The 13,350-nt window shown below is 38.4% G+C and overlaps 1 protein-coding gene across 1 annotated transcript; it reads left to right on the top strand.

The window, feature by feature from the left end:
- The first annotated feature begins 3,086 nt into the window (after positions 1-3,086).
- Positions 3,087-12,297, top strand: LOC132148681 (probable G-protein coupled receptor 139). Its single transcript, XM_059557381.1, has 2 exons — positions 3,087-3,291; positions 10,970-12,297. The coding sequence occupies exons 1-2, from the start codon at positions 3,171-3,173 to the stop codon at positions 11,935-11,937; spliced, it is 1,089 nt and encodes a 362-aa protein (XP_059413364.1). The 5' UTR covers positions 3,087-3,170; the 3' UTR covers positions 11,938-12,297.
- Positions 12,298-13,350: the final 1,053 nt, after the last annotated feature.

Here is a 13,350-nt window from a genome sequence, read left to right as displayed (position 1 = left end):
GCAAAAAGAATCATATGAAAATAAGGTACTGTGAAATTGCTATGAGCTTACGTTTTACAACAAGGTTATTCATATATGTTGAACATTTAACTTGTTGTTCGTATAATTACTGCATATTATTGATGCTGTTACACTGTGCTAAAGACATAAATCCTCAAATAAAGTCCTCAAATCATGCATCATGTTGAGGAGAGGTGTGATGTAACTTTGTTGTGTGATCTGATTGCTCTTGTTCTACAAACCCGATTCCAAAAAAGTTGGGACACTGTACAAATTGTGAGTAAAAACAGAATGCAATGATGTGGAAGTTTCAAATTTCAATATTTTATTCAGAATACAACATAGATGACATATCGAATGTTTAAACTGAGAAAATGTATAATTTGAAGGGAAAAATAAGTTGATTTTGTCATCAACACATCTCAAAAAAGTTGGAACAAGCTTGCAGGCCGGCCATTTCAGTACCGGGATCCTTCTTCTATGCAGAAATTGATGTTGTAATTGATGCAGTATGTGGTCTGGCATTGTCATGTTGTAAAATGCAAGGTCTTCCCTGAAAGAGACGACGTCTGGATGGGAGAATATGTTGTTCTAGAACTCGGATATACCTTTCAGCACCTCCGTGAAGTTGGCACCCCATAAAAGGAAATAAAATCCAAAACTAAGCCATTCGTTTTTGCTGATTTGTGCCGTAAAAACAAACGTTTGTGCTGGTTTTGTTGTTGAGATATTGAACATAATTTTTTTGGTCGTGTTACGTCACTTTCCACCCCATGTCGTTCAAATCGCTCCAAGTCGGTGTCATTCGTTTGTGCTTGGTATGTGCTGGTTTGTGCCGTTAAAACAAACAGTCTATCTATTTTCCCTTCGCAGATATAAACATTTTAATTCGGGAGCTGTGACGTCACTCTCCACCCCATTTAGTCTAAATCGTACTTAAACTGTGTCTTTCATTTGTGCTCGATTTGTGCCCATTTGTGCTGTTAAAATTAACATTCTATCTATATCCCCTCCTTTAGAAATAACAAATATAATTTGGGGCAGTGACATCACTCTCCACCCCACCTAATCTAAATCGCACCAAATCGGTTTCTTTCGTTTGTGCTCGATTTATGCCGATTTTGTGCCATGTTAATCAGTCTTGAAAAGTGGCATCGGGACATTATTGTGATTTTGATTTCTGTACCGCTTTACTGTAGCAGCAAATGTGAACTGTATCATTAAAACATAACATTAAATGACATAAAAATGACTGACGATAAAATGAACAGTGAAAATAACAGATTCTCATATAATACATTTTAACAGTTATATAATTTTTTTTTTAATAAAATAATTAAATAATTAATTTACTTTACTAGATATCTTGTATTATTAATAATTATTTAAATTAATGTTTGGCATCACAAACTTTTGAAAATAATAATAATAATAATAATTAATAATTTCCCAATTCTACTTGTTGACTCGATGATACTGATTACAGATAACTGTATTGTCATTGTATATATAAATATGCTTACAGACAGGAGGTTAAAGAGCTGGCTGTCTGGTGCACTCTCAACAAGCTGGAGCTTAACACGCTCAAAACAGTGGAGATGATCGTGGACTTCAGGAGAAACCCCCCTGCACTCCCCCCACTCACCATCATGAACAGCACTGTGACTGCAGTGGAGTCATTAAGGTTCCTCACATTGACACATTGACATTGTGAAAAAGGCCCAGCAGAGGTTGTACTTCCTTCGCCAGCTGAGGAAGTTTAACCTGCCACAGGAGCTGCTGAAACAGTTCTACTCCACCCTCATTGAATCCATCCTCTGCACTTCAGTAACTGTCTGGTTCAGCTCAGCTTCTAAATCTGACCTCAGAAGACTACAGAGGGTAGTCCGGACTGCTGAGCAAATCATCGGTACAACCCTCCCTTCAAGAACTGTACTTAACCAGAGTGAGCAAAAGGGCTGGCAAAATCACTCTGGACCCCTCACATCCAGCACACTCCCTCTTTGAACTGTTGCCATCTGGTCGACGCTACAGAGCACTGAGCACCAGAACGACCAGACACAGGAACAGTTTCTTCCCTCAGGCAATCCATCTTATGAACAGTTGATAATAACTGTGGAACACACTACACTATTTATATTTATATACACATACACTTATTTATCTAACACACATACTTAGTGTACACTTAAATTTTGCACATAATATACCTGTACATACATAACTGCTTTTTGTAATATACCTGCCATACAATTGTCAATTTGTATATTGTCATTTCTTACCTACTTATTTGTATTTTTTGTATTTTTTTATTGTGTTATTATTTGTTTTCTGTTCTGTCGTTATCATTCTGTTGCACTGCGGAGCTTCTATATATATATATATATATATATATATATATATATATATATATATATATATATATATATATATATATATATTATATACTGTATACATAGGATAGAAAGCAAAGAATATGAAAAACATTAGTTGGCTACATTTTTTTTACAAAATAGATTTTCCTTTATTCATTTTCATGCTTTATTAAGCCTATTAAAATGTATTTTATGAGCTTCTGCTACTTGCAATTTTTCCCAACATAATGACAAAATTCAAAAAATGCTAAGTAGCTAGCAACCATGTCCCCCCATGTGCGGTGTGGACTTACTGTATGTGTAACTGGTGTGAACTAGTCGAGTCATGCTAGAGCTCTTATTTATTTGTGGGTCGCCTTTCAGATGCATGGTGTGTCAGCTCAGAAATTACCTCTCAGCGGTGTCAACACCAATCGTCTCGTCCTCACTTAACGCCTCTCGCTCTCCCAATATTTCCTTCCTTCACGCCCCCCTCCCCACAGTCACTTATTTTCACCCCTTTTGTGTTCATGTCAACCCCCCAAACACACACACCTCTCTCTCTCCCTCTCTCTGTCTCTCTCTCTCTCTCTCTCTCTCTCTTTCTCTCTCTCTCTCCATTTCTCCCATACACACTCTTCCTCACATCCTGCCTCTCTCCACCACATCGCTGGCTTCATCGCCTTTCATCGTCTGTGTCTCTCTGCCGTGCAGTCATCCTCGGCTCCCACACGTGTCAGCTGGTTATTCCTCTGAATGTCCAGCGGTTTGGCTGTGGTTTGTCTGCTCTCTGGATCTTGAAGGAGAGCAGAGGCCATGGAGCACAGTCACATCTTCACCGTGCTGTCCACCAACTCCAGTTCGTGGAGTCGCGGTTGCCCTCTCGGACAGTTTCCCATCATCTACTACAGTTCCTTGCTGTGCCTCGGCCTGCCTGGTAAGAAATATGCAAGAAAGATTTTCTGTATTAATAGTTTGACAATGCATGTGTTCATGCATGACTTTGTGTATTCATGAAGTGCATAAGGGTGAGAGGAGTGCTTTGTCCCTAATGTTCACATTCGTACCTGTCAATACAGGTTTTTCACATAGAATCTTAAAATCTTGATTTTTTTGTGCATAAACCATGTTTTTATACATGAATTTGTCTGTGCATATATGAAGTGCATAGGGGTGAGAGGAGTGCATTGTCCCCAAAATTCACATTTGTGGTTGATCAGTGCAGATTATTCATGCAGATTCTTAAAAGTTGTATTATTTAGTGCACAATGGAGTGCACATGGCTGAGGCAAATGCATTGTCACCAGAATTCACATTTGTGGTCCATCAATGCAAGTTTTTCACTATAATATTTTTTTTCTTTGGTCCAACGTTATCTGGACTATTTAGTGCACAATGGATGTTTTTTAATGCATAATTTTGCCTATGAATGTGTGAAGAGCAAAGGGGTGAGAGAAGTGCATCGCCCTAAAAATTCACATTTGTATCTGTAATAGAGGTTTTTCATCGAGATTCTTAAACTTATGATTATTTAGTGCACAATGCATGTTTTTTATCTGTGCATTTTTGAAGTACATATAAGATGAATGCATGGTTCCAAAAATGTACATCTGTGGCCAATCAGCACAGGTTTTCAAGCAGATTCTTAAAATATTGATTAACTAGATACAATACGGTTTATTGCATGACTTTGTCTGTGTATTTATTATCGCACTTTGTTTTTGCTCCCACTTAATCTTGATTATATAGTAGCATCCTTGACCAAATGGTTTGTAACCTTGTGAGATACAACCATATTGGCATCAGAACTGAGGAAAAACACTGTTTCCAAAGGTCATCGGTGACATTCAGTGTCTCACATTAAATATCAGCAAGAAAATTTCCTGTTATTCCACAGATGCACAAATTAGATTCGGCTCTAACTGGAGTGACCTGGAGAGCAAGACCGATGATGCATTAGACGTCTTGAGTAGTCTTCATATTAATTGGCCTCAAGCTTAATATTCATCCTCCTGGACACTAAAATTAAATTTTGTCCCTGCACAATTGGAGGTTGATTGCTCATTTATGACTAATGGTATTATTTGCAGGTGTGCTGAACGTTTTAATCGAAGCTTCTCTTTCAGGTCGGACGCCATGTGGCACAGTTTTAGTGGAATGATTCGTAGTCAGATTGAGATAAATCACCGTGCCCTTGAGCAAAGCACTCAGCCTGAGCAGTTTACACAAATATTTTCATTTGCTTTAGAAGTCAGGCAGTCTTCCTCTTACTTGATTGCTAAATAGCAGCTTGAATGTCGACTCCGACACGGGTTGGTGGGACAAATAGGGACGTGATGAGATGAGATGAGATTTGAGTCTTTATTCAACACTGTGTGAAAGTCATCACACCTGGCAGTGATTTGAGTAGATGGAGGAGATAAAACAAACAGAAACAGATAGGAGGCGAAGAAGTAAAACCTCTTAAAGGCATTGTACACAGAAAGTGAGAAAAGCATAGATAACGGATGGAAAGAGAATAAAAAAAGAGAGAGAGGCTGACTAAAAACAGGTGTGATTAAAGATGAAAGAGATGAAGAGTGATCGTTTTTTTAGCAGTTGATGGATAACTCTATGCACACATATATACATATACACACACACATACATATATATATATATATATATATATATATATATATATATATATATATTGATGTGGTTTAACAGTAGAAGTACAGCAGTAGGTCTGTTGTGAAACAAAACAAATAAAATGCTAAATGCAAATAATAAAATGCAATTACTTGTGCAGAGTTGGAACAGCAAAATACAGTAAATAGGCTTTTATGTCAAAAATTGTTCAACAATGTTCAGCTGTCATTTAGAAGCTATTTAATTAGACACATGCCAACAGGGGCAGGTTGCTTGACCTACTTTACCAACAAGTAAAAAAAAAAAAGGAAAATAAAGGCCAGATATTGAAACATACCAAAAAACAAACAAAAAAAAAACCTTGAATAACATATATTAAACACATTCATTTTAATATATTACTGTGACATTTCATGTTCAACTTCACAGCTGTGAAGTGCATGGCAACTTGTTAAAATGAAATTCAAAGACTAAAAAAGAAAATAATAGTAGAACCCACATAAACCAGTGCGGTCTGATGAGCTCATGCCTGTTCGATTGATCGCTAGAGGTCGAGGCTCATTAAGGTCACTAATTGGAAGAGGTTGGTCTTATTTCATTGCCTTTTCGCACTGAAGTCTCGACTTTGAAGGACTGTTTGATTTATGTGTTTTGGTTCTGTTGAAGATGAAGGGTTTTCATCCAGAAGCTGACTATAACATCACGTTTGCAGGAAGGTCACAGATCCGCATAACGATCCTCTCACCGGCTCTACATTACCCTGGTGGTGTTATATCCCAGTTAAGAGGTAGAGCAAATGATTTTCAATTTAGGTAAATGATCCAGGGCGCTCTGAGAGCTCAGCTTCTCGGAGAGGAAAGTGTTTGTGTCAGGACGATCAGCAAGTCAGGCAAAACTTTTAGGGTGAGAGTTTATGAACTCAGAGGAAAACTTTTTGCAGGCTTCACTGCAGTATCTTGTCAGGTTTTGAGAAACTGCTAAGATCTCTTCGCAAACTCTAGGAGAGACACTGTGAGTTTATTGGGGGCTTTTTCCACACACACACACACACACACACACACATCTGAAAAGCTATTTGCTGCCAATGGTGACTTGAGAAAATTTACCAACCATCATTGGTGAGGTTGACTGATAAAAAATGTAGAAAATGTTTAAAAACTTCCAAAACAGTAAGGCCATGTGGCAACAATGTAGTATACAACTGTTTCAAATGGCTACTAAATAATGTATATACTACTTTATGAAAAATAGTATGCAGAATGCAGTATATACTTTAAGCAATACTCTAGTATTCTTGTCTGACACAGACAAGCATGTGGATTAACAGCAAACTGAGCCATTACAATGTTCTGGGCCTCAGAATCCTGTACAAAGAGTCAAGTGAAATCAATATGCTTACGGTGTTGACCACAGCTAAATGGAAATGTCAGGAAATGTACAACCTCCAGGTCGTAAAGGATTCCTTTTGTTTGTCTAAATAAAGTGCGTTCTCTGCGGGGCATCCGGAGAGATTAATCCAGCAAAAGCGAAATCCACAAACAAAAGCTGAATGGACAGTGGAGATGAAAAAGAAGAATAAAGAGGATAAGGAAAGAAAAATAAAAGGAGCTGAGAGCTGGATTTGGTGAATCTGGATTTTATGTTGGACCGCAGTCTTAGTGACACTCTGATTCACATGAACACACTTAGATAAGATGTCTGCGAGACTTAAAATTGATCCACACAGCTGAGATCAGACACACAATTTGTTAGTGTGTAGAACTCATTCTCAAAGTGACGACCAATAACTTTAAGACTCAAAACAAAACAAATGTTCACAATTAAACGAACACTCAACATTACAATTATTAAGCCCCATTCACACCAAGAACGATAACAATAAAGAAAACTATATAATATGTTTATTCTAAGCACCCGTGCGTCTGCCCCTTTAAATTCTCAAGCTCGTTATAGCAGGATGGATTCTGATTGGCTGTGTTTTTGTCATTTATCAGCTGGAAAGAATTGTTCTGAAAATGATTTCAACGATATCGTTTCTCTGAGCCTTTATCGTTATAGTTGTACTGTAGTGTGGACTCCACTATTCTTTATACTGAGAACGATTTTTAGAACTATATCTTTATAGGCATAAGTTCCTGTGGCTCAGTGATAGAGCATTATGTAGCAGCGCAAAAGGTTGTGGGTTCAATTCCCGGAGAACACACATACTGGTAAAAAAATTATAGTCTGAATGCACTGTAAGCCGCTTAAAGCATCTGCTAAATGTAATATAAATGTAGTCATCATGCTTGGTGTGAATGGGCTTTGAGACTATAAAAAACAAACTTCTGAAACCAAAACTATTACCTGTGTAATGTAATAGATTATGAAAATAACTACAATTAGTGTCATGTAATTTGGAATCAGTAACTACAATTTGTAAATCTTCCCAACGCTGGAAACTAAATTTTAAAAACTACATAATTTGATGCAAATGAGAGTGAAATGAGCTATTGAATTTCATTAAAAAATATATCATTACTATGGCAAGAAACAATCGATAGTAATGTGAAGAAAAAAATCAAATAATTCAATTCAGCTGTAATAGAGTTCAGGCTGTTGTCACTGAATTTAGACACAAAAATAACCTTCATTGTCCTGTTTGTGATCCAGAACAAAAAATCATTGAGTTTGACACTGGACAGCTTGTTTTGTGCAGCCTGTAGGAAAGACAAATCTAAAATGAGATCTTAGTTGTTTCTTTAAGAAAGCAATGACATCAAAAGAAGACATTTGTCTCCTGAATCTAAGGATTTTCTCTTGCTAAAAAGAGCCCAGGTATCTCACACGAATTTCAGAAGAGCTCTCTCAATTGTGTTCAGATTTGCTAAGATGCCGAAGTTTGAGATTAAAAGTCAAAGATCTTAAAATGACCTCAAACACATCTCTTTAAATTCTCTCACAAACAAATGGTTTGACTGGTTCAAATTCATTTTATAGCTCAATCTAGGTCAAGGTTCTGTAGAACTGAATTTATAGACTGTTAACAGATAGAAAATCAAATTACAGATAGAAAATCAAATTACAGAAATCAAAATATAATATCGACAAACATGTACAAAAAAAGTACAAAATTAAGAGTAATAACCTAAAAAGATAATCATTCTGAACCTGTATATGCATTCGTCTTGCCTTCCTGCGGCGATACTAGGGCACACACTTCATTGCAGGTGATTGAATCCTCATGAAACCGTTTTTCTGACCAAGTGCCGTTCACTTCTGCTACTTCTGTCTTTCTACCAGTAGGATGGGAAATGTAATGTGGTTAGAAATGTTATCGAAGCCAGACAGTTGAAGGCTCATCTCATTCCTAAAATGGCCAATTCAAGGTTGTTTGCCGATCAAAAAACATGGCTGAAAACACATGCATGTGTCAACTAACCTGCCTTTAAACACAACAGGTGAGAAGAGTTTATTTTTAATTTAGTTAAAACACAAAATAATGACGCTTCTCCTGAGTTTGCCACAAGGAGTGGAGGATGCAGATTATCTATGTATAGATTTTAGAATATATATTGTTAACTCATGATAATTAGCTAGCTAACTAGCTACCTGATGCTAACTTGAAGTAATATTTAAATATAATGTCCAAAAAAAAGAAAAAAAAGAAAAGAAAGAAAATTCCCAACCACCTAGTTAGAATACACGTAATGGGAAAACTAAGCGGGGACCTATTCCCCACTCTACCCATGCAAAAATCACATTAATAAAATAAAATTAAAAAAGTATTTTTAATAAAAAATATTTAATCTGTATCGATATTACTTTACATAACCTCCACGGAAGAAAGACACTTGTGTCTTGAATTTCACGTTTAATCAACCACATTTAGCAGTGGTATTAAATAATGCAGCAAAAACAAGAGAAATCTTCAGATTCACAGCTGTTATCAGTTCTTACATGGGGCATGGAAAGTCAGATTAGCACATTACATGTAGTAGGTCATTTGGTTATTTCATGCACACAGAAAATGTTCATGTTGTGCACACTATTTCTGTAACTACATACTTAAAAATAAAAACTCCTTTAAGTCTCCTAAGCTATGAAAGACTAACCCCTGTGCACTAAAATGTTTGTGAGTTCAACCAAAAGATAGACGTCTTAGTTTGCATTTGTAATATCTGTGTGTGTGTGTGTGTGTGTGTGTGTTCTAAATATGTAAAACTTACAACTTTTATTCAAATGTGATGCAAATGAATCAATCAAACCTATCTCTGTCTGTCTCTCCATTTGTGTATACATCTTTAAGAGGATGCTGGTGTGCTTGAGATTGCCCGTGTTTATGCAAATGTGTATGTGTGAGTTTGAAGCTGGAGTCTTTGTCATTTGTAATCAGCTGATGTTCTGGAACTGTGAAGTGTGACTCTCCAGACTCCTGACTGGCATATGTAATCCAATTCCATCTTTATTAGCTGCACGAATGACTGTCAGACAGGCAGAGACACACCATGGGTGCAAAGCACTTTGAAGTTTTCAACCAGTATATCATTCCATGCAGCAGCCCATCGGATACAGCTAGGCCACGGTAGGAAATTTGCTGCAACTTTTGGTGAATTACTTTTTTAGGTTAACATATCGCAGAATATTTCTTTTTTTATGAGGCCTTTATCCTCCATGCGTCCCCTACCTCTGTGTGAAATGATTTGGCTTAAATGAAGGCAATGCTTTTGTGTGCACGCTCTTTTTATCACAGTGAGAGGTCATGACAATTGCTGGTCATTTCTTCTGCCCGTACATCTCATGCTGGCTGTGCATGACCCACAAACAAAACTGGTTTGGATGAAAGCAAGGTAGGGAAAAGGTCTAGAAGAGGAAAGGGTGGATGCTAGAGGGTCTCTGCGTATCCTTGGGTCTTTTTTCTGGGTCATTGTGACATGGACGTAGAGCACTGCATAAGCACCAGCGATTGGATGAAGTGCACACGTTGCTGCTGCTTGTTCAGTTTTTACTGAAGGTCACAGTGAGACAGAGGTGAGAGCTGTGGAGGAAAACAGACAGGCAGGAAGAAGAGGGACGACTTGAATGACAAAGTCTCAGAAGGTCAAGTTCTCTCATGCATTTGAATATGTGTTAACTTGAGTGTGCTTGTGTGTCAAAGTGTGAACGTGCATGTGTGTGAATTTGAGTGTGTATGTGTGGATGCATGCACCTGAATGTTAATGTACACATATTAACACATATGAATGCATGCATGCAAATGCTTCTGAATTGTGTGTGAACTTTTGCATGTGGCTGTATGTGCATGCATGCGAATTTGATTGCATGGGTGTGTTAGTGAGTGTATGCATGTTAATGTTTATGTATGCATCTGAACATGTATGTGAATGCATGTGTGTAAATGTATCTAAATTGCAGTGCATATGTGTGAACTTATTAATTTGACTGTATGTGTATTTGCGTTTTTGCATGTGAATACACACGTGAATTTGTCTAAATGCACATGCTTTCAAATATGCTTGCATGTGTGTGAATGTGTGCATGTGAAATGGTGACTGTATATGGATGGTTATTTGAGTGTTTGCATGTGAAATGCATGCATGTGAGCATTCATATGTGCATGAAAATGTGACTGCATGAGTAAGTGTGACTGCATGCAAAAGCATGTGCATGAAAATGAATGCATGTTTTTGCATGCATGTTAATGTTGTAAATGCACGTTAACGTGTGTGTGCATGCATGAATGTATGATTTTGCAGTAGGAAATGTGGAGCAGCTTTTGATTTTGCCTTCTCTAAATATTGTAACTATTTGTGGCACTGAAATTCCCGTGCAATATTGTATGACTCATTCTCTACACCCATAAGTTTAATAAAGATGCATTTTATCACCTGTATGTGCCATTTATCTGGCAAAATTGACTTCAACACTTCCTCCCTCTTCCCCTCTCTCTCTTTTTTTTCTTTCTTTCTTTTTCTGCTCTCTCAATTTCTTCTCACGTTCCACAGCAAACATCCTCACTGTGATCATCCTTTCTCAGCTGGTGCTGCGCCGACAGAAATCCTCCTATAACTACCTACTGGCCCTGGCTGTAGCCGACATCCTTGTCCTGTTGTTGATCGTGTTCGTGGACTTCTTGTTGGAGGACTTTATTCTCGGAGTGCCTCTGCCCCACTCGCTCAACAAAGCGGTGCAGGTGCTGGAGTTCTCCTCCATCCACACCTCCATCTGGATCACGGTTCCCCTGACTGTGGACCGTTACATCGCTGTGTGCCATCCGCTGCGCTACCACACCGTCTCCTACCCGGCCCGAACTCGCAAAGTGATCTTGGCGGTGTACGTTGGCTGCCTGATCACCAGCATCCCGTATTACTGGTGGCCGGAGCTGTGGCACGGCCTGCCGGGAACAAGTGCCAGTGGCCGCAGCAGCAGTGCAGGCCAGCATGTGTTGGTTTGGGTCCACTGTGCAACGGTTTACCTGCTCCCCTGCTCCGTGTTCTTCTCACTCAATGCCATCATTGTACGCAAACTCCGTTGCCGCCGTAGCTGCTTCCGTCTGCGTGGCTACTCCACCGGAAAAACCACGGCCATCCTGCTGGCCATCACCTCAGTGTTCGCTGTGCTTTGGGCACCACGCACCCTAATGATCCTTTACCACCTTTACACAGCCCAACCGGCAATGCCTGGACCAGCAAGGCTGCTGCATTTGGTCACAGATGTGGCGAACATGCTCGCGCTGCTCAACACAGGTGTCAACTTCTTCCTGTACTGCTTCATCAGTAAGCGTTTCCGCAGGATGGCTGGCATGGTGCTAAAGGCCCTTTTCCGATGCAGGAAGCAGCCACCACCATTTTACACCAGTCACAATTTCTCCATCACCAGCAGCCCTTGGATCTCACCAGCCAACTCACACTGCATCAAGATGTTGGTGTACCAGTACGACAAGAACGGCAAACCAGTTTGCATATCCTCCTGAACGCCAGCATGAGTGATGCCATACCAATATAATGCTGGCTACTAAGTCAGACGAGCTTGGGAAAAGTCCTTCCCGACTGAGCTGAGCTGAAGGCAGTGATCGGTTTGTTGGAAAGTGCCTCAACGAGAGATCCAGTGTCAGGTTCAGAGACATCTTAAGGCAAAAATATTGTTATTTTTCTAGCAAAAAAAGAGGAGAGGTCATTAAGCTATAACATGCTAATGCCTTTCAGGATTTTCATGCAAAAAAAGACTCATCTCAAAGTCAAGAGAAATGATGAAAGGCTCACATTCCAGGAAATGACTGTCCAATTAGACAAATATACATCTCGATGTGTTTAAAGAGTTTGTATCTAGTAGGGCTGGGCAATATATCTATTAAAAAAAAAAAAAAAAAAAAAAAAAAAAAATATATATATATATATATATATATATATATATATACATATATATTCTTTTCCACTTGATTTTGCTAAATTTAAAAATCTAATTTACAGTGATCTCTTATTTACATTGCATTTACACATTTTTAGTTATGAATTCATTATGGAAGCCTGGTTCCGCCACAGAACAAAAAAAAAATCACAATTGTGAGATTCTGAGAAAAAAAAAAAAAAGTTAGTATTTTTTTACCTCAGAATTGGACTTAAGATGTCAGAATTGCAAGATATAAACTTGCAATTGCAAGAAAAATTCAGAATAGCGAAAAAAAAAAATCTGAATCTGCAGATATAAACTCGCAATTGCTACTTCAGTGGCAGTTCAGTTATTCAGCGGCAGAAATTGACTTTCATAAATTATTTGTGAGCTTGCAGAATAAAGAAATTGAGCCTGGTTCAATGAAAACTGTTTGTTTGTGTTTTCAGCGCTCTTGAGCGGATTGTGACTTTAATGCCTCTGATTGGTCAGTGCTTGAGTGGCTACAATGCTCAATGCTGTTAAACATCAAAATTAGAAACCTTTGATGCTCTTCACAAAGCACTCACACATGGCCATTGGAGCATTTAAAAGCCCACATAACAGTGGTCATTTTTGTCATATATAAACTAAACTTTTAATATTATCTCTACACACAATATTCCCTACAATTTGTCGTCAGCATAGACACTGCGATAGATTGTCCAATATTCGATGTATCGCCCAGCCCTTGTCTTTAGCATGGTTTCAGTTGAATGCACACCGAAGCAACATTTTACAGGAAGACAAAAAGGATTCAAAGCTGGCGCCAACGAGATGTTACTGTATGTGACCCATCTTTCCCCGCTCACCTTCTCAATGCAGAGACAGAGCACTCCCTCCCTTTGTGACAGTAAAAAGCCATGCTGGCATTTTCCTTTATTATGCTGTCGGACTCCAAGGGCCAATCGCAAACAACACAAGCTCTTATTAAAGAATCAAGCCTTTAGATATGATC

Source organism: Carassius carassius, chromosome 9 (assembly GCF_963082965.1).
Source record: "Carassius carassius chromosome 9, fCarCar2.1, whole genome shotgun sequence".
NCBI classification, from domain to species: domain Eukaryota; kingdom Metazoa; phylum Chordata; class Actinopteri; order Cypriniformes; family Cyprinidae; genus Carassius; species Carassius carassius.
This window is presented reverse-complemented; position numbering and strand designations above follow the sequence as displayed.